Source organism: Pochonia chlamydosporia, chromosome 2, assembly GCF_001653235.2.
Source record: "Pochonia chlamydosporia 170 chromosome 2, whole genome shotgun sequence".
In the NCBI taxonomy this organism is placed as follows: Eukaryota; Fungi; Ascomycota; class Sordariomycetes; order Hypocreales; family Clavicipitaceae; genus Pochonia; species Pochonia chlamydosporia.
Window position 1 is genome coordinate 3341970 of NC_035791.1, and position 26950 is coordinate 3368919.

At 49.5% G+C, this 26950-nt stretch overlaps 7 protein-coding genes across 7 annotated transcripts; 3 read left to right on the plus strand and 4 right to left on the minus strand.

Moving 5' to 3' along the window:
• Window positions 1–6675: 6675 nt before the first annotated feature.
• On the minus strand, window positions 6676–9279 carry VFPPC_03110 (protein kinase subdomain-containing protein; the record flags this gene model as incomplete). The annotated part of the gene is made up of 1 exon (XM_018282653.1): window positions 6676–9279. The coding sequence occupies one exon, from the start codon at window positions 9277–9279 to the stop codon at window positions 6676–6678; it is 2604 nt and encodes an 867-aa protein (XP_018147209.1).
• Window positions 9280–11197: 1918 nt separating this feature from the next.
• VFPPC_03112 (FAD binding monooxygenase) lies at window positions 11198–13033 on the minus strand (the record flags this gene model as incomplete). The annotated part of the gene is made up of 5 exons (XM_018282654.1): window positions 11198–11528; window positions 11636–11666; window positions 11757–11852; window positions 11950–12070; window positions 12332–13033. 5 exons carry the CDS (start codon window positions 13031–13033, stop codon window positions 11198–11200), a joined length of 1281 nt encoding a protein of 426 aa, XP_018147210.1.
• A 1139-nt stretch (window positions 13034–14172) lies between these two features.
• Window positions 14173–15951, minus strand: VFPPC_17537 (eukaryotic aspartyl protease; the record flags this gene model as incomplete). Its single annotated transcript, XM_022429237.1, has 3 exons — window positions 14173–14381; window positions 14607–15215; window positions 15264–15951. The coding sequence occupies 3 exons, from the start codon at window positions 15949–15951 to the stop codon at window positions 14173–14175; spliced, it is 1506 nt and encodes a 501-aa protein (XP_022285736.1).
• Window positions 15952–17379: 1428 nt separating this feature from the next.
• VFPPC_13392 (thioesterase) lies at window positions 17380–18465 on the plus strand (the record flags this gene model as incomplete). The annotated part of the gene is made up of 1 exon (XM_018291169.1): window positions 17380–18465. One exon carries the CDS (start codon window positions 17380–17382, stop codon window positions 18463–18465), a length of 1086 nt encoding a protein of 361 aa, XP_018147211.1.
• A 1352-nt stretch (window positions 18466–19817) lies between these two features.
• Window positions 19818–20766, minus strand: VFPPC_03113 (cytochrome P450; the record flags this gene model as incomplete). The annotated part of the gene is made up of 2 exons (XM_018282655.2): window positions 19818–20363; window positions 20416–20766. The coding sequence occupies 2 exons, from the start codon at window positions 20764–20766 to the stop codon at window positions 19818–19820; spliced, it is 897 nt and encodes a 298-aa protein (XP_018147212.2).
• A 1798-nt stretch (window positions 20767–22564) lies between these two features.
• Window positions 22565–23156, plus strand: VFPPC_17536 (hypothetical protein; the record flags this gene model as incomplete). Its single annotated transcript, XM_022429236.1, has 2 exons — window positions 22565–22962; window positions 23012–23156. The coding sequence occupies 2 exons, from the start codon at window positions 22565–22567 to the stop codon at window positions 23154–23156; spliced, it is 543 nt and encodes a 180-aa protein (XP_022285737.1).
• A 1986-nt stretch (window positions 23157–25142) lies between these two features.
• Window positions 25143–26869, plus strand: VFPPC_03115 (ubiquitin-conjugating enzyme; the record flags this gene model as incomplete). The annotated part of the gene is made up of 4 exons (XM_018282657.1): window positions 25143–25315; window positions 25363–25479; window positions 25531–26661; window positions 26713–26869. 4 exons carry the CDS (start codon window positions 25143–25145, stop codon window positions 26867–26869), a joined length of 1578 nt encoding a protein of 525 aa, XP_018147214.1.
• Between the last annotated feature and the right edge of the window lie 81 nt (window positions 26870–26950).

The following is a 26950-nucleotide window of genomic DNA, read 5'->3' on the forward strand; positions in this document are numbered from 1 at the left end:
ACTCAGCATAAAGTTTGGCTGCCGGCATATTTCGTGGCGGCACCGAATATGCAAAGCTTATTGCCGCATTGAGACGGAGGGCAAGGATATAAAAACAGTACCATATAGACTTTACGTGGAAAGGACATCTCAGCGTAATAAGCCCTTAGTTCTTTGAGCCATCTTTAAGCAAAAATACACCAAATGAAGGCATTAAACAGTCCGTCTGATTTTGCGACAAGCGTCAAGCAGGTTTGCAGGTTGCGTCGTTGCTCAAACTGCAGGCCCAGAAGCGACAAGTTCATAGCTTGGGCTCCCCTCAGGATTCACGATTCCCTGACCAACACGGCTGAAATTACAGCTACCTGTGCGCATGCTAGGTTGCCTTCCGTCCATCTGAAGTAACCAATCTCTGAAGGGTTGCGTAGTCGCCGCTCATCCTGAAGCACATGACAGCAGTCCAGAAGCAAGAACCTCCTAGCCATATTTTTAAGCAAAAGTTCGTGCTGTACGTTGTCTTGGAGCAGATACTTCCAGCACTGTGTGCAACGTTCAGATAGCAATTGTTGAATCCTGTCGCCGTGGATGTGCAGGGTCTTGGCTTGAATAGAGCTTTTTGTAGCTCCACGGTTCTCACCCACCAGGAGGCCAGAAAATGCTGGGTGTGGCCAAAGTTCACACCTTAGACGTACGCGAAATCGGCTTGTGTCTGGATCACGAGTAACCGTCCCAGGCATCCAAAATTAAGTTATGATGTGCAAGAGCAGCATTTGCAGCTGCAGCAGTATACCTAGCTCTGAGAATATGGCGTGCTACCCAGGGATACAATCCATCTGCGAGAGCACACAGCATAAACTATCCTCTTTTGGCATCATGGGATAGCTGTTGCTAAAGCAATTTAGGACGCTGTGGTGTCATCAGCCATCAGGATTGCTTTGGGTAACTATTCGGTGGCAGCTCAAAGAGGCTTCAACATACAAGAGTTATTGCATGTTCTAGAGAACAAGCTGCTGCCAAGTCCCGCCGATGCCATCCATAACGGCTTTGTGAACAGATACTTTGCCGAAGCAAGAGCTGACAGTCTGACATCCATACACCAGGACCAAATCGAGGCAGTATATCACCCGCAAAGGCAAAACCCACATGCGTATTTTTTGTTTGAAGGGCCGTCTTGCATTCTCACTACTTCGCAGCCGTGGCACGATGATCTTGGGAGGCGCTGGTCACACCCAATTGGGATTGGACTGACATAATACAGGCCAGAACAGCGACTTTAGATTCGTGGGCAAGCCAATACGTGTTCCCGCTTGTCATTTTCATTGGTGCTTCATTGAAGGGAGGGAGCAAGAAACGGTTGTCTGAGATAGCTCAAGGCTGTCACCACCCGATGGAAAACCCTCGGAGAGAGATATGTAGACATGTTCCCAGAACAACGGTGCGGACAGATATTAGCCGAGTCGGTTGGACCATTTTGCCGTTCATGTACGATTTGGCTGTTCTCATGAGGTTATCGACAGGGGCAGGCTTGTCTGTGGCTGTATTCGCTGAGCGACAACCGTTCGGCCACCTCTTGCAGGCGCGCCTTGGTTGGGGAAAGCCATTCACAATGCGATTTTAAGGGCCGAGATTGGTCAGTCCAATGCTGCTTGGTGCGGCAAATCGAGCAATTGAAAGAGCTTGGCGGGTGGCTTCGAGGCTTACTCCAGCATTGCAGAAGCCACGGCTGAACATACCATACCTTTTCGGCTTCAGTGATGTTAGTCGACACACTTTGACCTTTTGTTAGGTCGAATTTGTCCGAGGGGATTCGTCATGACTGGGAGTAAGTCGCCTAGCTGGCCACGTATTGATTTCCTGCCGCCGCCATCCGGATACAAAATTTGAAGCGCCTTTATGGACTTAGGGTGTGCTTCATCCTAAGCCAACAGAGAGTGTAGCAGGCCAGATACAAGGTCTGTACATTTGCGTCGCACTCACTCCCAGTTTCCAAGGTGCATTATTTGTCAGACTTGGCAGCATTTGCACTCGGTCCATCTCAACCCGATTCCTGACAGAGTACCTAGGTACCTAGTAGTCGACAGGCAAGAGTTAAGTGACCCAAAATGCCCCATGATATTTGTTGAGTAGCCTAGGTAGGCTCCGATGTGACATATGTCCAAGCATGCTTAAGCAGATTGTAGACGGCCGACCAGGAGGCAATCCAGTGGATACTGCACAGATTGGATGTCAGCGTTGGTTTTGTATAAAGAGTGGTTGCGAGTGGGAGGGAGTACCGGACGGGAGTGTTGGTCGTGGCACTGATGGCGTGCCGCTGCCAAGCAAACGGTGCTGACAGACCGATCCCCCAGCCCCCAATTCAGGATTCGTACGTGTTTCATCTTCTATGACTGCCCAACAGAATATTAGTAGTGGTATTGATGTACATGGGGGCAAAGCGCATTGTTCAGGCTCGACGGAGGTGGTGGAAGTTGGAAATAAACTTTAGAATGTGAATCGTGCTCATGACCCGCGAGGACCAAGACACGTATCTAGGTACCTAGGTACCCTCCCAAAACCGCAATCTTCAGGGTAGCCGCGGTTCGGCAGGCAACCAAAGGGACAATGCTTCCTTCCTCAAAATGAGAGGAGGATGCTAACCGCATTAATTGTGACGCATCATTTCAGGAACAACAACGTTCAGTTTGATCCTCGAAAAACATTGAGTGCCGCTGCATGGCACAACAGCCGTTGCATACTGGTTGCCAAACGAAATCATCTAGTGACAATGAGAAGGCCTTTCAGCCATCAATTGATGGTTTTCACGACCAGCGGGTCCCCGGGCAAACGCCACCGGCAAATGTGGCCAATTTGGAACAGTTCTCAAGTTCTCCCCCAGCATCTTCTCCTACCAGCTGCGCAGCCACCCTGGCACAAAACTCGTCTCTAGGATGCTTCTGCTTCGGGCGCTGGTTAGCTCATGATGGTATTGGCTTCTTTTGTCAAGCGTTCAAGTGTCCCGCGCGGGAGAGATAACTGGGACTTGCGCGCGGCAGACGGTTGATTGCGCCATCCTCCTCATCTCACTCCCCGGCAATCGCTCTCCCCCCGCCTCTCGGTGACGATCATTGCCTTGGTTTACTGGCTCCTGGGAAACTGTCCACGAAGGTTACTCTCGTTTCCAAGGCACGAACCAGAAGCTAACGCAAAATATGCTGAACGATGCAGCTAGGACGCGGGCTCCGTGTGCATACAACTACACCCAACCACCACCCAATCGTGGGGTTGCATCGCGTCTCGTGTCTTATTACACTAGTCAGTTCTTGCACCACCAGAGGCACGGGCTTTGGCTCTGATGCGTAGCCGCATTCAGATTTGGACCCAAGGTCGCATCGTGTCTGACCTGCATAGAGCTCAGGTCATTAAGAAATGCCCCAAGTTCGTTCTTTCATGGTCACTACCCAAGTGAGCACTTACACCTGCCAAAGCGCTCCCATTTTCCTCATTTGGTTGGCTTGAAGTAACTAATGCCCCCAGTCGCCAGTGGCAACGGCGTAGATGCCTTCAAAGCTAGGGGAGCCTACGTCCTCATCACCTGGAGGAGCCTTGCCTACCGGGTTTGATGACTACTGTGCCCCATCAAACCATATGGCCTTTTAGCGTGTTAGCGTTGTGAAGGTTGATTCTCCGGGTAGCCTCAACAATACAGCTCACTACTACGGAACGTGTCAACGGTTCTCGTTAGTCGGGCGAGAGCCGGCAAACAGCAAGCAGCGAACTTGCTTTCCAGGATGGCAAGTGAGCCCCATCCCTGATGGACAATTTGCGCATTGTTTGGAAGCTAACGGATGTGCAAGGAATATTTGATTCTTGTCCGAACTACTGCTCCGGAATCAACAGACGCAGGCCGCTCTTTCGTTCATCAGCAAGCAGAACGTGGATCTGGAACGGCATTGGTACACCTGCTGAAGACCATGCAACGAGACTTATAGGCGAGATGAAAATGTTCGAAAGATGACAAAAAGCTAACATAGACTGTAGAAAGAAGCATTTTTTTCGGGGCGTTGACGGAGTCAACAATTCGATCAAGGCCGACTTGACCTCGGTGGCGTCGCCAGCGGCCCAAGTGTGCCAATCCGCCACCATGATCCAAGCACTTGAGGTCTTATTTACTCCTGCCGCAGGGCTAGAGCATCGTAGCTTTGGCCCTGAATTCTTCTACATACTGCTGTAGTCCTGGATTGCACCACGTGCGACCAGACTGTAGCCGGCAATGGGATCGTTCATAGTCAACCACCTAGCGCCGCAATCTGTTCACCATACCCCCTTCAATAACGATGGGGCTCATAACGACCAGGAGCCCCGAATTATGGCGGAAAATGCTGACTTGGAGAAATATGTGAGCACGATGATCTTACAGATTTCGCTAGGTCGTCGAATATAGTCTCTTGTCATTGGAACACTCACAGGATACAGGAAGAAGCTACCAACGAACAACTTTGCCAGGCGGCTGATACTTATAGTGACTATCGCCACCCCCCCCCCCCGACAACCAAAACCCTCCACTACCGGACCCACACTTTTGCCTGTTCTTACTTTGACGGGTAGACCCTATTATTATGATTGGCCAGATCCGCAGCCACCGATACTAGCACCATAATGATGCCGGACATTTTTGCCGAATCCTTGTCCTTCATCTCCTCTGTATGCAGTACTCTGTTCTGTGTATGCACAGCAGAAAGTTGCCCCCCCCCTCCAAATCAGTCAACGACCAGGAATGTCTTTGTGGGCGTCGAGCACACCCAATACGATGGAGAGCAGGACAGCTACAGTGTGATGAGGCGCACAAGACCGCGAACTCCTCAGAGCCGTTCCATTGCTTGAGCCTTCTCATCGGTTGTCACACAACCTCAGCTTGTTTGAGGCGGACTTGTACGACACCATCTTTTAACCTCAGCTCGTGATGCTGCTGCCCGGAATCCAAATATTGGCAGACACGGAATAGGGCATATCTCGGCCGAATAAACCCACAGAGCAGCCATATCCTGTTCGCTCCATGGCTCCAAGGGGCGCAACCAAGACACTTGGCCAGTCCTACATTAGCACAATCTGATAATCTCGCACAGACATTGAAAACACGTGAGAGACATCCTATGCCTAGGTACTCCGTACTTGGTAGGGATATCGCTACAACTGCGGAGTAGTATGAGTATTGTTTCATCCTCCTCGCAAGACCACAACATAACGAATGGGCAAAAGGGTTCAATAGCCCTGCCACGAAGCTTAGGATTCCGTACTCCCAGCCCCCTACATGACCAAATGGTCCCGTACGTGAGAGACGCCGACATCTGTTGGTTGTTTGTTGGCATACGCACACTTTCGATCCTTCGCGTCATGCCTTAATCTAAAACGAACTGCTGGCCCCAAGTTCCCTTCAAGCTTGGTTCGTGGCTATCTCCACACTAGATACGTGGGCCTGTGCCGTGTGCATCCAACCCTCTTGTTCCTTGTCTGGGACACCCACGATCCTCTCGTTTGTTTTCATCGCCACAGTGATGTAAGAAACCCAGCTAACAACGTCATCATACACCAGTTTCTGCCATTTTGGGACGCTGATGCTGAGGACTACTCGACATTTGGCTATACCTTCGCCTCAAATTTCGCCACAGGTCGCCAACAAAGATTGGTTGTTGGCCACAGTACTCTGTACGTAGCAGACGAACGCATTGTCAACCTTCACCCCAGTTGCCTCTGATGAGTACTTGGTATGAACCGTCAGCCGCAAGTCTGTTGAGATACTTGTTTGCGCTGCAATCCTACACATGCTGTGACACGGAGATCAGGGGAAAGATGACCGGTTTCAAGCGGTGTCCTTGCGAAGTTCTAGACGTTATTCATTAAGTGAACCGAAATCTGGCGGGGCTGACTAGCCTTACAGCCATGCTATCTCTCTAAGATAATGCACATTCCCGGAATATTGTATACATCCATTTGACTCAGAATCAACAAAAGAGCAGGGGAAAGTAAGTAAAAACAATGGACTTGCTTGCCACAGACACCAGGACTCTGCCGGTAATATTGCCCGTAGGCCCGCCAAAAAAAAAAAAAAAACGCAAAGATCACCGCAATGGATCTGCAACGACACCCTCTATGAGCCAGTGAGAGAAGTACGCAGTCTGCAAGAGACGAGAACAAAAGAAACGCAAATGCGGGACAATGTATTGTCATCAGTTTCTTTCCTCACAATAATTTGTGCAGTAGTGAAAAATCGTGCTGCAGATCGCCCTCACCTCTGTTAAGCGGTCAATATCTAAGCGCATTGCCAATGAGGCGTGTAAGACTGGTGGAACTTGCACATAACAAGCATTTCGTCCTCCAGCAGTCAGATCCAGAACAGGCAATTCGAAGCAGGGCACCGGCTTTGGCCTATTTTAGTCGCCAGGCGCGATGACGGCGACTTGTGATGCTCCTAGCCGTGTTTGCCTCCGGGGACTTGTTGGGGGCCGAGTCAGTAATATGCCTGATTCTTCGGCCGGCATGACGAAAATAAGCACAAGCATGTTGGTTGCAACAGTAATGTGTCTGCGCAATCCCAAGGCTTTGGTCGTCGGCTGGCCGCCATCAGGGCTCTTGTCCAAGCTCAGTGTTGGAAGAACGTGTGGAACAGATTGGGCTGATGGGTTGATTAGATATCTGATTAGGCTCCTCGAGGTGGCCCCTTCAGCACGGCCTCTTATTATTGGACGTATTGTCAAAGTAATACAGGACAGAATCCATGTCGGATCCAGCCGTTGCCGTCTCCATCCCCATTTCAGGCCAGTCCCATTGTACTCCAGACATGGGTCCAGATATGTCGAAATCCATCACACCCGGCATTTGTGGGTACCAAGCAGTCTGCATGTCAACCAGGTCAGAGATGCTGAGATGGTCTCCTCCAGAGACACCAAGAGCACTTGGGTCAAGGGCAGAGTGGAACAGCTCGTCAGCGGCGGCCCAATCAGGCTTGTGGAGTTCATCCACGGGCGTGTAGGGGATAGAGCTCCTCCCAGAGTCTGACGGAGCCATCGATGGATGCATAGGACGATGGCGACTCGTTGTGTCCATAGGCGAGATGAACGAAGACGTAGAGTCGATCATGGCAGTTGTTGCTGTTGACGTGCAGTCTGATTCGGGTCCGGAAATAACTTGTGGGCTGCTATGAAGAGGGGATTGTGGCATGGAATTCCCAGACCTGCTGCTGCCATCAGGGGATGAGACTCCAGAAGAGGCGGAACCAGATCGGGATCCACCAACGAAAAGTCGCACACAGACCCTGAGCTGCTTTCGCACAGTCCTTGAGGACCTGCCTTGGTTCAGGAAGTCATTTTGGCTCGCTGCGTACAGCTTCTTGGCAATGATTTGCAGGTTGCTGTCATAAGCATGCATCATTGGTAGTTCCATGAGCAAAGCCCCCATCTTCTTCTTGGTATGAATGAGGCTAAGCGCGCGTGCACAGGTGTCCAATGCGAGGCAAAATAGGTCGGGAAAGGAGGAACGTAAAGATGGTGTGACGCTAAACAGGTCCTGTGGTTGATCTGCAATCATTCCAAAAATCTGCAAGATTTCCTGGCTTGACACACAAAATCTTTCCACTACTTCGGCTGGCATGCCCTCGTCAGGCTGTCCCTGTGGCAGTGTTGGAAACAAAAAGTGAATTGCCATAGTATGATAGACAAGTAGGACCAGACTTCTTGACGAAATCTCGGTAACTTGTCTGTTGAGAATGTGTATGCTTTCCATCAGGACTCTATTGATTTCGCGGCACACTGATCCCACGTCTTGTGAAGGCTTGCCTTGCTGGATACGTTGTAGAGCAAGAAGAGGTGCTTCTTGCCAAAAGTCTGTTTGTGGGGTCTCAGTCATATCGGCATCATGTGGATAGAGAGCAAAGATGTAAGCAATGACGCTGGCAATGTGAGCGAGAGGCCACATTTCCCGGATGACAGATTTCTGTTTCTGCAAGGTGCTGAAATTTTCCGACACCATGTCCAATTGGATAATAACAGAGGATGCTTCGGTAACAGGGAGAAATATAGAAGTCAGTGATGTTGGCAAAAGGCCTGAGAAGTGGCCGTTGCCCATTTGGATAAAGGCCCAAAGGCTCAATGAGTAAGTTGTCCAATAGAGGTAAGCGACCAATTCCTTCTCAACATCAAATACATCAATCCCGTTGATGCGACTTGAAGTCATTGGGGCCGCCGTACTAGAAATCTGCTCTTTAATCTCGGTTGCAATTCGACCTGCGAGGCCGATGTAGCAAGTAGCCCGACGTATCTGGAAGGAGCATAAAGCATTCCAAGCCAAGAGCATCAGGGCTTGGGCCGTGGAGATGCCACTAAATATCCTCGTGGAGATGCCGCTATATTGTGCGCCGCCTCCTGATGTGAATTGGTTGGATCGAAGGGGTCGTGTTCGTAGTTGAGCGGTGGCCCAACGGAGTAGAACGTGACCACGAGCCACGGCGACCTCATCACCGATGCTGAAGTTGGCATCAGCCAACATGGCGGCAAGGAGGATTTCATCGTGTGTTCCATCGCGAAATTCCCGCAGGAGAAGAGTCTTGGAGACAAGGAATGATAAAGGATGTACGGAGAACCAGACGTCTATAAGCTGCGTCTGTTGCCTCTGGCCGTACTCCGACAGTGGATTGCCACCGACAGGAGCGTTGTCAAACATGGTCTGAGTCTCGTCGCTGAGCAGGCCAGACAGAAAGAACCGAGCTCCGCCATCCTCAACGTGGTGGCATCCGAGGGCACCAAACTGATCTGTGACAAGGCCGACAAGGTCGTGAGTTAGTAAATTCAGAATGCCTGTGTATTTGACATTTTTTGGGTTGAATTTGGCAGCCATGGCTTCAGGACGCTCTCTGACTGTGTTTTGGACAGAACGGTGATAAGCTGCAATCTTTTCCTGCCATGGGTTTGACCGTGGCCCTATGTCGGCAGAAAAGTTCTCATAAAACTTCTGTTCTAACACTCGAGCGACGTTGTCAGTCTCCTCTAGAGGAGTAGGCTCCTCGGAGATGGTGCCCACAGGGCTGCCGTTTGGCGAAGCCCCTCCTGTAGATGCCCTTTGTCGACCAGAACTTCCGTCAGGTCGAATTGCCGAATCCGACCGAGAGCTGTCTTGGCTGGTTGTGCGAATTTTGGGTCTTGGAGGCTCAAAATCATAGATACAGTCAGCTCCTTGCCTACGGCACGCCTCGCAAATGGTCTCATTAGAGCATTTGATCTTGCGTGCGCGGCAGAAGGCGCACGACCGCCTCAAAGGATGCTTAGAAGCCATTGACTCGAACTTTGTGAAGGTTGAAGCCGAGCAGTAACGCTCATAGGGCTGGAACAACTTGCGAGATAGCAGTGGATATTGGATAAGACAGTCTGTGCATAGAGGAGAATTCGGCTTGTGCAGTGTGATGGGGCAAGTGGCAAAGCGTCAAGTCCAGAATTCAGGCTTGTTATTAGTCTTCAGGCAAGTTCACTTGTAGGCAGTACAAGCTGAACAAGCAGCTGACCAACAACGGGAGACGGGGAGAAGATAAATATTCTCGATGCTCTTGAAGCTTGCCCAGAAAACATTGCAAGATGTTCAGGCATAATATCAATGGGGGTAGCGGATATACAAGTAGTCTCTCGTATCAAGCATAGCATTGCCTTTCAATACCACATCCTCCCATTATCCATGGGCAAGGTGTAAGACACACGCCCGCCTGCATGGCTGGCGGCGCAGGATTGTGTTAATCATCGCCACGAGACTACCCTTGTATGTTAGTTGCATCTTCCTCGGAGAGGTAAATGGCGAAGCAAGAATTGGCGCCAACCTGTCCGGCACCTAATAGGGACACTTGTGGCCTGTTGAGCTTGGCTTGGCGGCATTGAAGTGTGGAGGATGACGGCGGTGTCGAGTCGTAGGCCAGCCTAAACCCAAGGGTCCAGCATCCCGGTCAGAGATAGGGTGGTACTGGACAGATGCGTGCCAAACTTCGTGCCTCAGAACCCAGCGATTTTGAGCACCATGATGGATGGGAGTTGGTGCAGAAATGGGGGTGAGAGCAGAGTTCAAGTCCTCAGGAACCAAAGTCAGGGGTCAGTCATGAGGAAGGCGTGGCCCGAGTGGTTGCCCCACAGGTACTCCGTCGAAACATGGCGGATGTACTCTACGAGTCTCGCGGAGGGAGCAGTCTGATATGCACTTCATTGACACAAATACGGCCATTGAGTACGAAGCTGTGAGCACTACGCCATTCTTGTGCTGGTTTCAGAATGGGTGTTGGAGATGATCGATCTCGCTGGTAAGTGGCCCTTGCACAGGAGTGTTTCGGGTCTCAGGATGTCGGCAGGGGATCTGTTGACACCAAAACCGCTGCAACCATTGCGACCTGTTGGTAGCTGGATGGCCAACATTGTTCTCTCTTTCGCCATCTCCTCTCTGTTCAACCAACCTCATAGTTATGGGATTGATAGGATTACGAGGATCTGGCACTTGCCGCCTACAGCATGTCCCAAGAGCCGCTCCTGACGCGACTGGAAGCTGGCATTCCGGCTCTTCTAAGTTCGAGCACCCTGTTTTTGATACAACTGTCCCATCGCCCGCATATTCTGTTCATATGACCACGGTCTATGTGTACCAGAGTAGTATTGGGAACAGAGAAAGGAAAGCGACGGCAGAACCATGCAAGTCTCACGAAATTCAACGAATTCAATTCTTTCCCATTTTGGGATCTGGTACTCGACAACCCTATTCTAATGGCGCAGCATTCGTCCGATGCTGACATTTCCTCATACCACATTGCCATGGTCGTTGACGGCAATACCACATATCACATTAACTGCCGACGAGAACGAAAGGAGTGGCAAGCTCCCAGTTTCAATCGTACTTCCTACGCTGGTCAAAGAACGGAACAATGAAGACTAGAAGATAGAATGGAAGTTAAGTCTAAATATTGACTAAAAAGAGGCAAGATTAACATCACCCAGTTTCCAGTACTACATTAATACAATACGAAGCCCACTCACACACCTTAAGAGGCTTATGTATAAGCACCAAGGGGTCCCACGAGGTTAGCCACACCATTCTTCTGCCTACATTCAACACACCTGAATAAACCCTGCTAGTCTCATCCATCCAGTCATCCCAAATATCTCTAGGTTGCCCAAACTGTTTCTCTGACAACCATGCAACTCAAATTCAAAACGTGCAGTTCCTCTCACGCCTTCCTCTTTCCGTGGGCAGACGGTGCACCCAGAGCTGTGACGGTTGGCTGGTACTTGTAAAGCCAGCCAAGATAGCTTATCCAAAACCATGTGGGCACAAGGGTGTAAAGCAGCCATCTCACAAGTGGACCAGTTCCGTAGGGCAATCTTGCCGTATGCAGCAGAGCAAAGTTGTCAGAAAATTTGGACAAATCTTTGGTTCGGGGCTCTCTGATGCCAGCATAGGTAGAGAGGACGAGATGGGAGTCTTCGACAAGTGAGTCGCGATACTCAGCCAACAAATTACCTAGCACAGCCGCATCCTCGATGGCTTGGCAACCGCCCCTATGTCGCGAGGTTGATGTTAGCATGAGGTGGTTCTAATTTTGTCTGCATTTGCTCCTTGACAATGCGCTTCCGACGCACTCGGAGAAAGGAACGAGGTAACTCACTGGCCAAAGAAGCTTGTCATACTGTGGGCGGCTATAACAATTCGGACTAGGTGTCAGCAACGGCACATCTTTCTAAACAACGTGTCGAACAGGGATCATGATGGAAAAAATTCCCGCTTACCATCACCTAAAAGTGCCACTCTTCCATTGTACATGGATGGGAATTCCACTTCCTGGAATACATTGCTAGCAATTACTCTCTCCGATTTGTCGACAACTGCATGTTGAGTCAGCGTTGAGCTAGTTAGTTGATTTCGCCCTGCACACCCCCTTCGATCAAAGGAGATGCACGAGAACAGCAGAAATGTCCTTACTGTTTCCGAACTGGCCTTCCTCCGCGAACGGATGGAACGCTCGCCCATACACTTTCTTGATATCGCCAGGCGTGATAGACCCCCACACAGAGCGGTTTTTGTCGACATCTCCCTCCGCTTTCTGAAACACGCGCAAGTCAGCAAACCATGTTGATCTCTCCGTTTCATGGCTGAAAGACTAAGACACATTGCCATGTGGCACTGGAGATCCAGATTGCCTGATCGTCGGATCCGGAGTCACGTATATCATCTCCGAATCTGACGATATCAACGGAGGTTATACCTTGTGCCATCGCCTCTCAGCCAATTTCCGGATGAACAGGTGGGCTGAAAGCAGCGGTGACAAGGTACCCAAGCACTTAGTAAAAGAGTCTCAACTCACCTTGACGCCAATGTACCATTGCCTATTATCCTTGCATGGCCAAGTTGTTAAAATGGCCTGGTCATAGAGCATCCAGTTGGCAACCCCAAGCTCCTTGGGGCCACAGTTGGGCAGAGGGCTGGTGATTCCGGAGAAATGCACACGTCCAGTGAACTGAATGGTATTGGCAGCCTTATCCTGGCCAGTATTGCGTAAAAGAGCTCGTCGAACGGCAGATCGAATGCCATCTGCTCCGACCACAATGTTTCCACGGTACTCCGTACCACCCTCAACAATGATCCGGACCGGCTCTCCGGGGGTGTCAACAATGTCAACAACCTTGGAGTTCATAACAACGTTTTCCTCTTCACCAGCTGCCTTGTACAGAAGTCTGTGAAAGTTGTGCCTCTCCGCAGACAGAATGGGGTAGCCGTAGGTAGGCTCGAATGTCTCCAAACTCAAGGTGTTCCACTGAGTGGCATTGCGCCAGATCTGAAGTTTACGCAACCTCTGGGCAGTCTCCTGAAGCTCTTCGTAGACGCCAATCTGGTCAAGGACTTTAAGAGCATTGGGAGCGAGAGAAATTCCAGCACCAACAGGCTGTAAAACTTCTGTTCGCTCTAGAACCTTGTAGGATATGCCCAGACGTTTGCAGATTGCAGCAAGTGTGAGGCCGCCGATGCCGGCGCCGACGATGATGACTTCGGCGTCAATTTTGGACATGATTAAGACTAGAAAATATAGTTGTGGAGATTTGGACAAAAGTTTTGGAAAGACCTGAGATCAATACTGAAGATGGTTGTGAGAGTCGCAAGAGAATACAGTACAGGGAAGTGATGCGGTAAAGATTTCTCCTCTGCGACATTCTTTTTTTCTCGAGAAAACATTCTGGAAGCCTTTTGTATGATATCTGATCGCCGTAGACATCCATTCATGTCGTGCCGCTTAACCATTGAATCGTGGCGTGGCCGATGGGAGGCGGAGGTACAGGCATCACGCACGGCGGCTTTTTAACCGTCTCCCGGCATCATGAGCGGAGGAGGCGGATGGGGAAGGAATCTTGACGAATGAAGTCAGATTTAGGAGCTGGCAAGCGGACCGGCACGGAGCCGAATGCCTAACCTTCGATCATGGCGTGACGCAATATTGGCATTGATCGTGCGCGAGAATGAGTTGGTGTTGATGGCATGATATCGCACTTACCTTGCAGATGAACAGCTTGGCTGTGGCGGTGTTTGAGATTAGACTAAGCGAAAACGAGTGGCGATGGGAGTCGAAATAATGTTTCGGAGTCCAATTCCGCGTCATAAGGAAAACAATTTGGCAATTTTTAAGGAAGCATGGCGAGCGCTTTGACCCATCTGTGTCACAGATAGGAAATTCAACTCCTTGGTGGGAGAAGCTGCAGATTGACATATCACGCGTGGTGACGGCCCGATGAACCCCAAAGTTCGGATAACACAATTCCAAAAGCGCTCTCCATCATTTTCTGAACGTAAAAGAAGAAAAGGAAAGAAATTAGCTCACCAACTCTGCTCGCCATTTGGTCTACTCTGCACTCTCGACAGTATTGGTCAACTCCAGCCCAGCAAAAGTAATGACAACTGCCTGTGTTATACGGAGTAGAACATCACCAAGTTGTCAAAAGCTTGATTTATTGTATGGTTCAGAACATTAATCTTTTAGCTAGACTTGAGGTCTATTAAAATACACAAAAACCTAGGAGTGATATAATAATCAGGCAGGAGGAATCAAGCTGCGGCAGTGAAATCCTGCTACCCGGTACTTTTGTTGGTCCAAGCGGCTGATTGGCCAAATTGACCTGACACACTTGTCACGCATCGTCGAGATTGACTCCCATCCTAGGCTAACAAAACCACCATCATCTCAGCCGAGCGACCACGACGGTGTGTTGAAGAAGAGAAACGCGCGACCTCTATTTGATCTACCTTTCGCGGCTGTGAGAGCTTAATGTCTCCAGCCTCCATAACTGTTCCAGACAGTACTAAGCCATTTCCCACGCACCGGCGCCTGATCTGCAAACGCAATGTCGATTTATTTCGGGACGGGCCTGGCACGTTCGATCAGAAAAACCTCTCGCTGACAGTGTCACTGTTGCAAACTCACCATTTCATATCGGCAATACCTACGCGGTTCTTCTCGAAGTCGAGAATAATGTACTTTTCTTTGGCAAAGGTCTCGCCAAAATTGCCAATGCTACAACCAGACGAACTCGATTAGCTTCCTGCATCATTTCATTGCCGGACTTGCGAGGGTATCACTTACAACTTGTCGCCACTGGCGAGTGCTCTGACATTGAGCACGCAAGATCCGTCCTTCATTTTCTCGACGTACATCTTGGGTGTTACGGCCCACTCTCGGCTGTTACCCGTGAACTTGTACTTGATCGTGGGGAAAGAGTTAATCTTAGAGCAGTTCACAGAGAAGAATTTCTGAGGTCCGTTGTTGGGAGGCTCCTTGAGGTCGACGGGCTTTGCACCGGTCATCTTGATAAGTCTGTCGTACGCGTTGGGACTCAAGGGAGTCCCACGTCCATAGCTGGCGTGGTCGAAAATGGCAGCTTTGCCAGAGCTGTTGGAGGTGGGCTCGATTTTTTGGACTTCATTTCCAATTCTGAGGCCCTCGAGCTCGACTCCCCAGTAGTTGTACACAGGAGGGTCATATACAAACGCCAGCGAGTTGACATCTGGGTACAGCTTCACGTCGTACCACGAGATCTTCCGGCGGTCGATGAGATCACTGCGAATACCACCCATGGTTTGGATGCCGTCGTGGCCATTGCAAACAGACTTGCGAGACTCTTCATAGCAGTATACGAATCCGGTTTGCGGTGATCTCCAGTGGCCATTCTTCCATTGCTGATAGTACGCGGACTGATAGTCGACTGGTGGCGAAACCGTCAGCAAAAGTCCCCTCGTGATATACTAACAGCTGCTAGTAGGATTCATCTTACCGTCATCGCCACGGAAGATGGGCGACATGCCGTAAATGCCTGTAAAGGGAAATGGTGTTCCATATTTGGCAGAGACATTGAACTGGAGATCAGTCAACTGCAAGACAGCCTCACCGGTGACGGGCCCGACATGCAGCAAATCCGCACCATACTCAATGTTCATGGGGTCCTCCATGAAAAAGTGATTTGGCTTCCATGAGCGGCCGGCATACTGCGAGGTCAAATTCTTGTATGATGTCGAGTTGCGAGGATCCCAGTAAACTTGGTCAGGATGCATGCAGAGCTTCGGGTCCCACTGCCCATAGCACTTGGGCGTCGTCACGATATGGCTGACCCAGGTCCAGTCAACAAAGACTTTGTACTCGAACTTGGGTGATCCAACGCCCATTGTCGCAACGAAGCCAAGAGGATTCCAATCAACTGGCCAGTCATAGTGAGCACCACGTGGGTTCCAAGAACCGGGCTTGTTGTCACCCCATCGTCGACCGCCACCCCAACGGGCATCATCCACGCTGGCTGGAGCAACAGCTGCAGGCACCGCATACGCAGCCCCAAACAGGAGATAAGAAGTCAAAATAGCTTTGAACATCATATTTGCCTGATACCTAGCTTTAATACGGTTAGCTTGTGGTCTAGCACGTGGCGTGTAATCAGCGTGGGCCTCCATCGCCACCACAACCCTGCCATCGTGAACGGAACTTTCCACACGGTAGACTGTTCATCGAACAATTTTCGAAGAGAGCTAGGACGAAAAGTGGTAGTAGCTCTATGCAGGAACTTACTTCCTTGATTTGTTACTGGTTGTTCGCTGACCCGGTGCCTTGACCTTTGAGACAAGAGGTAACTCTAACACGTGGCTTACCTCAAAAGTCGACAGTCGCCACGTTTGAATTCGCCCGCTCTTCGGTTTTCGCGATGTTTGTTGCCACTTGATGGAACATAAGATCATTCTGACGGAGACTCGCCGTCTTCTTGTACTCCTCGATTGCCCGGTCAGCCCTCCGTCTCTGGGTGGCAGCAGGCACATTTCCACCTCCGCCTCCGCGGGCTGGCGGAAGGACAAGACAATACCAAGTCCTTTGATCTACAACACATGGCACAATCTAAATCGAGATCCCCTGACACAAGGCAATTGCTACATTCTAAAACTATTGCTGGGGCAAGGATCGCATGTTACGCCTTATCTTGCATGCAATTGAGCCACTGTTGTCAGGCAGTCAGTGCCTGACCTCTCTCCGTCCTCACGACCCCTTCGCCTTCGCCACAATTGAGTATCAGAGGCTTTAATGTACAATTCTAGAACTACATGTGGAGCTAGTTGAAATCAAACGCAACCTGTGCCGTCGTAGACTAGCTCAACCCCCGACTGGAAAACCTGCTCTGGCAGTCTGTCTAGGGAGTCGTCCGACACGACGCCAAAGACATCCCACATATTCGCAAAGTGGCACTCTAGCCACTGCCATTCCATGGAGGCGACCCGAAGAAGGACTAAGGACAGGGATAATGTCACCGGCGTGATTCCAGGCGAGCATGCAGAATGCTGTTTCCAATTTGGGTCGTCGGCCTACCCACAGCAAGATCGGTTGTCATCGCAAGCTCGTTTCCAGCAATTTTGCTTAGATTTTGCTGTATATCGCCTCAGCTCGGCATTCGCCTCCATGCTCGCGGATACGAGATGGTGAAGATATTATAAAGTTTGAGGTTTGGATGCTGTAAAAAATGCTTTGGATTTTAGATTGTCCAGCTGTTTCACTTTCTTTACAAGCTTAGATTCATTGATTGTATTCTTCGCTTCGCTTTAGAGTCGATCTCATGCTCTCCTGGCTTTACAGGAAATAGATTTGCGCGCAGGCCACTGGCCTCCCAGTCAAAAGCTTTGTTTCATATCAACTGGCCTGGATTGCCCGTTGTTCACCGGAAATTCCATCACAAAACGAGGTGTACTCAATTTGACAATCAGTTGACGTCATTTTTCTTTTTGAAGTCCAAGCTTCATACCCTTTTTAGGCAGTCTTGGAGCCTAATATTTCCTGATTCTGTGAAAACGTTTGCTACTACTCTACTTTTGTTTATACATTTCTTATTCAACGCAATCATGGAGGTCATCACTTTGATGCAAGGCGACGAGATGTCCGATCTCACTCCTCTCTTTCTTGTTCACGCAATCTCTGGGGTTGCCCTCCCTTTTCTTCGTCTAGATTCTCTCAGTGATGAAGATGACAGACCCGTGTACGGCATCACAAGTCCTCTACACTGCCCTGGTGGTGATAGTTTCAAGTATCCCACAAGCCTCAAGGATTTGGCTGCGTATTATCTCAAAGGCATTCGAGAAATCCAACCCGAGGGGCCATATCTCTTAGGCGGTTGGTCCATGGGCGGCATGATTTCCATGTTCATGGCACAGATGCTGGAAGCCCAAGGCGAAGAAGTCATCAAAGTCATCATGATCGATTCCGCAAACCCGGAAGTGTTCCCGCAATTCAAGAGTGAACAAGAACACCGTGCTCTCGCCAAAGCCACGTTCAACCGCACTGTTTCTGGCGGTGGCTTGCAATCCGACGACGACGAGGGCAGCGAAGATGGCTCTACCGTTTCGTCTCCAATCGGACACAACTTTGCCGCTGGCGATTACAAGTTGTCTTTCTCCCGACGGTCTAGTACCTGGAATAGTGCTTCAAGCTCAACAGTTTCAAGTGCTCGATCTAGCGCGGCAAGCATCTTCGACACCAACAGCCCCATCACGTTTCTTGAGTCGCCGCTCTCCGACGCATACTTGACTGATGATTCCGAGTTCGATTCAGACTGTGACACGGAGTGTGACGAGCCTCCTGCTATGGAAGACTTCATGCAGCAGATCAAGACGCACATTCACCGTGGCCTTGGTCTCATTTCGAACGTGAAACCCGGCGATCTCTTTGAACCAGGCAAGAAATCCAACTTTGATGCTATTCTCATCAAATGTACCACAGAGATACCTTGTGCTGTGCGAAAGCCTGAGATCTTTCCTGGTGCTCAGCTCATTGAGATCGTCATGCGTGAGCGCAACATGCGATGGGATCCTGCCCAATTCCGAAGCTTTGAATCTATTCCTTTCAGCGGCGACCACGATGGCGCATTTCAGCCTCAGTATGTGGAAGAACTGAGCTCCATCCTCAGAGAGTGCATCGAAGATGTTGAGTAGTTGACGGTCTCTGGAAACACGGAATCCCTCACATGAACTTATACAATTGGTGCGTTTCTAGCATTTGCGTGGGTCAGATTTTTGAACTCTTCTATACCTTTACGTCGGGATCGATGGATGGAGTTGGGAGTTGGTATTTTCCTTCTGCATCACTTGCTGCTGGCGTCAGCATCAAATTTCCTTGTCTACATTTCTCTTTTCCTAATTTGTCCCGATAATGGTGTTGGGTCATGGCATTCCTACGTTTTATTACTATCATCTGTAGCTCATCTCACTTTGTACTTCAATCAAGAGCATATCATCCTGCAGCCCCTTTGATGAAAAATGTAGTTCAAATTAAGCTGCTGCCATGACACTCCGGAGGTCCCAACTCATCGATTCATCTGCACATTGATGCTTCCCCCACCACACCAGTTCTATAAACTGCCTACCGGATCCCCGCCTATCTCACACTCAGTGTGTCTTCAGCAACTTTAGAAAAGCCGCAGATCACCCTGCATTTGCCGAAGGCGAACGGCCAACATGCGAAACGGATGGCACAATAGAGTAACATTTCAGAATGTAAACATCGCAAGGCTGAGCTACAAGCCCACTGGAGACGTGTCTCTCCGTCTATCGTTGACAGTGCAACACAACGTGACCTCTGCTGAGGCTGACTTTAGAGTTATAGAAATGATCATATACGTGGCTGGGTCACACTTAATCACACCATCCTATTGTCTCGGCAAGCCAAGATGGAATTTTAAAAATATTCGCTCATCCTTCCATTGGAAAGTTGATAAATGTAACATCTCGATGCAAAATCCCAGCTGGGCACATCGTCTTTTTCGCCCCCGACATGAGCCGGAGAGAAGCTACATGAGCCCTTCAGGCGCTAAAGCATGCTAATTAGGCCTCTGTATAGTTTTAGGCTCCTTGTAGCGTCCTGGAATTTGTCCTTTGTTTCAAATAGCAGATCCAGGACGTTTGTGAACAGGATTTCTCATTCGTTGATGTAAGTCGCATGTCCGGGACGCGGCTCGCGGCTTTGGGTGAGATCGCGTAGCGAGGGTTGGTGTCAGCATTTCATAAACTATTGGTTTCTGGAAATGTTCCATCGGTAATCAATCACGGCTGTCTGGAATAGGTAGGTACTATAGAAATGCTTCAATGACGGGGTTTGTCTACATGATGTCGAGCTTAAGATCAGGGGCGTGTGCGTATTGAACACTCAAGTACATGTAAAGAGTCCCAGAATGGCAATTCCCATGAGAAGATTTTTAAATTCTCGTCACAATATTGTAAAGCTAGAGCCAAATATCCCTCAATATGAAAGTAGAACCTAGAGTTGCTGCCAAGATCATGTCCTGTCATCAACTAGCTTTATTCATCCGTACCCGTACGCCACCTCTCAGCCATGGTGTGCCAACCTTGTCAAAGTTGAGATTGGAAAAGTCAGTCTTTTGCTCAATCTCCTCATTCTCCCAATCAAAGTCATACTCTCGCAAGAGGGTGGCAACTGCCCGGGTCACCATTATCATGGCCATTTTCTCCCCAACACACCTGTGGCTGCCACCGCCGAATGGGAGGAATTTCACACCACCTGTTTTGTTATCCATTTGAATAATATCTCCTTCGTCGCTTATCCATCTATAGGGATTCCAGACTTCTGGTTCAGAGTAGTTGTTTGGGTCGAGGTGTGTAAGGTATGGACTGATGGAGACGACTGCTCCTTTTGGGATATTGATGTTAGATTCGGGGATGCATACATTCTCGCGAGCTAGCCGTAGTAGCTTCATTCCACAGTAGTATCTCGTTGTTTCCTTAATGCAAGCTCGGAAGAGAAGTGATTCTTCATCTTTGGGGTTCGCGCGTAATTCGGCAACTACCTTTTTCATGATAACTGGGTGTCGCATCAGCTGTATTGTGTCAGTGATATGGCTCGCAGTAGCAACCAATTCCACTTACAGCAACTATGTTCCATGAAATACTAGCGGCGGTACTGGTGTGTGCAGCGAACATCAGTATAGTGTGGTGACTTGGCATGAGGTGTCTCAGAGGCGCCGTCGCGCTGTCTTCCATGGTGAACGTGACGTAGTCTTGTAAAGGTCGGCTTTCGTCTCTTTTAGATATAGTTCTTTCATCGAGTCGCTCTGTGAAAATTGCTTTGAAACGGTCCCGGGCCTGCTTTAGTCGCCGCGCTGGTGGGTGAGGCACCCAATCCGGCAAGATGAATGACAATAAGCTCCCAATATCGGCTTCCATCGAATGTAATAGGTTGAAAAGTTCTGCAACATGATTTTCGTAAAAGTCTTGTCCCATAAGAGATCTAACAATTATCTTATGGACGAGATAAGAGACCGTATCGAATAGCTCGAAGCCATCCCAACCAGCCCACTCTACGGCGGCTTTCCGCGTCTCCTCTACCGACACATCGGAAGCATATTGTTGCGCTGGCCCGCAGCTCACGTAGCGACTAAGTGAAGATAAAAGCGTCCGGTAATGATCCCAGTAGCCGTGATCAATAATTTTATTCAAGAAGAGTCCCTGATGGAAGTCAGTGTTGAAATCACATGGCATAGCCTGGAGGAAATGCTCACCATTCCCCCAACGAATGACCAGACATCTTCACGTGTTTCTAGGTATACTTTGTTGAGATCATTCCCACGAAGCCAAACATTGTATACTGAAAGAACCTGGATGCTGAAAACATCACCACATTGCCTTGTTGCTTTTTGAATGAGTCCAATGGGCTTGATTGCAAAGTCTTTGGCGTCATTTAAAAAGGGAAGAGTCCCTTCACCTTTATATCCGGGAATGGATATCTGCGAATGGGGCTTCAGAAATATTGAACTAAAGGCAACAGCAGCAAGTGAGATTATGACTAGGATGACAAGTGCCATATTGGTAGTAAGGTCGAGAAGCCCTTAGAGGCTTGCGGTTGCTGTCGGGCGAGACGAGCACTTCTTATCCAATATTTCCAGGCTGCTCCCTTAACCACTGAATACTTCAAAAAAGGCAATAATTGTATAAATATAGCTTGTTGCGTGGATAAAAACCACGAACCTCCGACACTGCGAGGCATATCTTGGCCACGTCCACTCCGTGCAAGACACGGAGTCACTTGATGTTGATGGCACCGTCTGATCAAACACGATAGTCCCGATTGTAGCAAAAGATAAAAAGGCTCAGTTTTAGAAATGGTGCAGTTAAGGTGTTTCGTATTGCTTGGCTGTGCCCAAGTGAGTTCCCACCGACGCTCCGTGGTGTAGCGGATGTCGAAGCCTTCCATGTCCGAAGCTCGTGACAAGGCGATTCAATTTGCATGCACAAAGTCACCTGGGCTTTAACTCGACTTGACAATAAATGGCGACGTCAGGTGTCAAAGATCGTCGTGATATCCAGCCTTAACTTTAGGCCGATCGGGGCTGGCGGTTGAGTTCATCGACAGTATCTTCGCCATTCGGAGTAATAGGCTATACTTGGTCTCTCCGTTAGCCTCATTTAGAGTTGGATGCATGCAACATCGGCACTTGCCGGGCAATTGGGGATCTGCAAGAATGACAGTGCCCTCAATGGCGGTGAAGGTAGTGGTGATGAATGGTGATGGTTGCGAATTGAGAATACGTCAGGTGTGTGTTGTGTGTTGTTTTGTGCTCAATGTTGGCATCGATGATGTTGGGTGAAATGACGCGAGCCAAAGGCAAAGGGGCAAAAAGAGTCATTTGGAGCAAACAACTATCACAACGCATTGTATTGCAGTATTTAGCGATCAAACGGTTTGTTTCCATGATAATTATCATTATCTATGATGCTTGGCATTCCCCAACATTGGACTTGACATTGACCGTCAAGTCCAATCTGCTCATTCCTTCTGCCCGCTGGCACGAACGCCGCTGCCATTTGATGGCCCACGACTTACGTGGACTGACACGGACATCTGGACCTCTTTCCCTTTCCCTTTCCATTGATGTTTGCACCGCAGAAGTTGGAAGACACTTGACGTCTGCTTCAACATTGAGATCACGTTTGCCCCTTTCGCATCATCTTTTTCTCGCATCAGTTACTCCAGCTTACAATTCTTTTCATTTGTGCAACGTGATGCACGTCCCTCCGATTCATGATTCTCAACATGGACGACACTCGGCCGCCTTGTAGATCCCTCGTTTGGCACGAATCGACATATTTATCTCCAAGTGCAGCTTACGAACGGTTCCAGTCTCGACACAATACTACAGGTCCTGAAAATTCTAAAAGATTTCGATTTCAATGCCCTGGTATTCTCACCCTTGATAGAGCCTCGGGTGAAACTTCGAATGCCTCGACATGCAATTCTCGGCCTCCCTTAGCGACCAACTCTGCCAAGTCCTCCTCTTGGCCGCGCATGAAGTGGTCTAAAAGGCAGCAACTATGGGTGCCGGAAAGCCCAGATACGGATAGCAGCGCTGAGAGCAGGGGAAGCAAGACGAGTGTTGGAAGATGTCGTATTGGCGTGCCGGATGGCGGTTGCCGCGCCTGGCTTGTTGTGGCTGGCGGGTTTTTTAATTTTGTTGTTGCTTTTGGTGAGTCTCAATACTGAATACGGCCCAATTTGCGCCAAATTTGACACTCTAGGCCTTTTGAACGCGTTCGCGAGCTTCCAGCAGTTGTACAAGTCTGATGACGAGAAGAAACAGCCATGGCCCGATCCCACGGCTGCACAGATTTCATAGATTGGAGGTGTTCAGGTAGGCACAGCCAAGAAAATGACACAAAATTCCAACTTCTCACGGTCATTAGCTTTGTCTTTCTTTCTGCGGTGGCCCAGCGGCTGGATTCATATTTGACAAATGGGGAGCTCGTCGGCCGTTGCTCTTGGGAACTGCATTTTGTTTCGCATCATTCATCGGGGCGGCGTACTCCAAACAGTTCTCCCACTTCATCGTCACACAAGGTGTTCTTTTTGGGATTGGAATTGGATTGATGTATGTTTGTACACCCCCTCTAACCCAGTGCCTGAGCTGATAATATCGGCCCCGTGACAGATTCTACCCTACCACCAGCTCGATATCGGAGTGGTTCAACCAGAAGAGACCATTGGCGTTGGGGATAGCCACAGCTGGAGCTTCTGTTGGTGGAGCTTTTTGGCCCATGTTAATCAGTCGACTCCACGACGCTGTAGGTGGACGTGTACTTCATGGAACTATCGCCAGCATTGCGACGCCGCTGCTCCTTGGCGGCTGTTTTCTTGTCCGAGAAAGACAAGGGGTGGCCGGTCACGATACATGCGGCGAGCAAGCTGAGCCTTCGGAAAGGAGTATTCGGAAAGCCATCTTGGAGTATCGATTTTTGATGCTGAGCCTCGCTCTTTTTATTCTCTATACTGGACTCCTGATACCGTTCAATTTCATCGCAGATTTTGCCAAGGACCAAGGTGGCATGAAGGACGACTGGCCACATAACCTCGTTGCAATTACCTATGCAGGCTCTTTTTTCGGTAGAATTGGCTCCGGTTTACTTGCAGATAACATTGGATGGTGAGTACAAGTCCCTTCAGTATGCAGCGGCTTCCAAAAGTCCAACATACTAAATGGAACTAGCTTCAACACTATGGTTTTGATGGGTGCTCTTGCGAGCTCGACAACACTATGCTGGCAATGGATGACTGAAAAAACAACACTGATCGTATCTGCTGTTCTCTTTGGGCTTTTCTCAGGGGGCGCAGTACCATTGGGTTCAGCTTGTGTTGCTCAAACGACTCCAGACATGGGCCACATTGGACTGCGGATCGGCGTCATGATGGCTTTCTGTGGTCTTGGGGCCCTCGGCGGAGGTCCGATAAGTGTGATTATAAAGGAGAAAACCGGAGTATGGAATTATGTTCTGATCTATTCTGCTGCCACTTCTTTCCTGGGTGCGTTGTGCATTTAGTTAGTGAGACTCTGTTGGGAGCGTCGGTGGTTGGCAAAATTTTAGCTTGCCTGTATTAAGCAACAAATTTGTTACCTAGGCAAATGTATTGCTCAACTTTGCCAGAAAAGACCTAAAGAGAGGCTCCATTACTACTAATATCAATACCAAGCACTTGTTTTTCACACCATGCCACAGGCCCTCAAGAGGCTCAGACTGACATTCTCAAGTCATTAATTCATCAAGCTAATTTTAATCATGTTTCTAGCTTTATAATCCTTGCGGGTTTCACAGATTTCAAGAAACTGCCCGTTCATTACACCTCCAATATGCGTAGATGTCATATTGCCGCCGGGCTGGTCGTCTGGCCTCGGTGGCTCCGTGGGCTTTGGTCTCGGCATTGATACCCAAGTTGCGGCCAAAACCTTCCTTTTCACCAGAATTTCGCCACAATCACAAGAGGTCGTCTTTCTGTATTCGATTTCGGGGTCAATAAAATGCCCATTGGCCGTATATGAGAGCTGCCGCCCTCCGCCGGATGCCGGGGCCGAATAGTCGTTCCGGTCGTATGCGGATTGATTGGCACCTAGGTTTTTCAGGACTCCTTGAATTCGAATAAGAAATACTTTCATTAAACTCGTCAGAATTGTTTGGAACGGGAGAGCTAATTACTCCGCTTACTTTACATGAGTTGATCTAGTTACATCCATCGCGATGCCGTTCATCCATTTAAGGCACCGTCTGCACAGTTTGCAGTCACACAAGTTGCCAATATGAGACACTGGGAAGAAGGTCTCGCAATCTAGATCATGAAGGCATTAACAGCATGTTTGGCCCTATGGGCAAGTTTGGCGATCGGGAGTCCGTCGCAGGGTCGAGACTTGCGAGGATGTGTAGCAAGGGCACTGGGGGGAGCGGAGGACCGCATCGTTGGACCAAATGATACCACATACACTGATGCCCGTATTGGAGAGTCAATTCAGTGAGTTCCTAAATACACTGATACTATTGCAAGTCTGATATGTGTAGGTTCGACCAGACGCCAGCTTTGATAGCTTACGCCAACGACGCATCCCAAATCGTACCGCTTATCAAATGCGCACAACGGTCTGGCATCAAAGCCGTTCCTAGAAGCGGAGGGCATCAGTAAAACTCAAAATCTATTACAAAATTAACATAATCAGCTAACAGCAACAGCTTCATGGCATATTCCGCCCTCAGCGACACACTCGTCATCGACATCACCCACATCGACTATGTCCACGTCTCCCCTGACAAATCCACCGCCCAGGTCGGCGCGGGCATACGCCTCGGAGCACTCTACACTGCTCTTAGTTTGCACGGCCGCGACTGGCCTGGCGGTATTTGCCCTACGGTCGGATTATCCGGATTCCTGGGCGCAGGAGGCTTCAATATGCAGATGCGCACTCTGGGCATGGGCGTAGACCACGTCATTGGTGCAAAAGTCGTGTTATCCAACGGTCGTCTCGTTAATGCTTCACCCAGGGAAAACAGCGATTTATTTTGGGCGATCCGTGGAGGCGGAGGAGGCTCATACGGCATTGTCGTCGAATGGACGCTGAAACTCTCGCAGTTTCCTCGCTCGTCCATGGTTCAGATAAAGTGGAATGAACCTGATACGCGGGTTGATATCGCGACTCGCTTCTTCGAGTGGGCGCCGAGGACTGATCCTGCATTCATGTCCTCTGTGAATGTGTATAAGAACCGCACCGAAGTACTGGGCTGGTGTCTCGGTTGTACGCTCGACCATGCAAGGACGCTAATGAATTCATCTGGTCTACTGGGAATTGGAAAGCCGGAGATACACATCTCAGGGGGGTGCAACTCCATCAACGCCCGAATGTTCGGATACATCGTCAGCGAGTGTATTCCCGACGTCGAAGTAGCCAAGTACGCTCCCCTAGCGATGAACACGGTCCAACAACCATTCACACAAGTCGGCACATATCCCCAATTCACATGGAATCAAACCCTTCAGGATCCAAAATCCCCACAGGCGCAAGCGTGGCCGCGATTTCGAAGACTAAGTAAGAGCTTCTTTGTGCAGAAAACCAAGAAGCTGGGTAGGGATGCCGTGCAAAGTCTCGTGGATCGATTGACGGAGCTGCCAGATGAGGTGGCCGGTTGGGGAGAGTGGCATGCGTGGAATATTAGTCGTAGGGGGGGTGATCAGTCGGCTTTTGCGTGGAGGGACGAGGCGTATGCTCATTTGGAGTTTATACTGACGGGGTCGGAGGATGGCAGGAAGCAGGAGAAGCTGGCGGAGTGGACTAGAGACCTAGAAGGATATTTGAGGCCATTGACGGGGTGAGTTGCTCGTTTTGGTTGCAGGATTGTGCTGACTTGTGAGTGTGATAGGCCTGCGTCGTATGCTGGATATATGGATGCAAGTATTTCCACGGATCCGCTGATGTCGTATTATGGACGAAATGTGGATAGGTTGCAGAAGATCAAGGCCAAGTATGACGCTGGTGACTTTTTCGACAACCCGTTGGGTATTCCCCCTGGTCGATAGACGAGGTCCATGTTGTAGCTGAGATGGTGGTACATCAGGCATAGATTCCAGGCGGGAAATTTGCAAATGAAAAGAATGCAA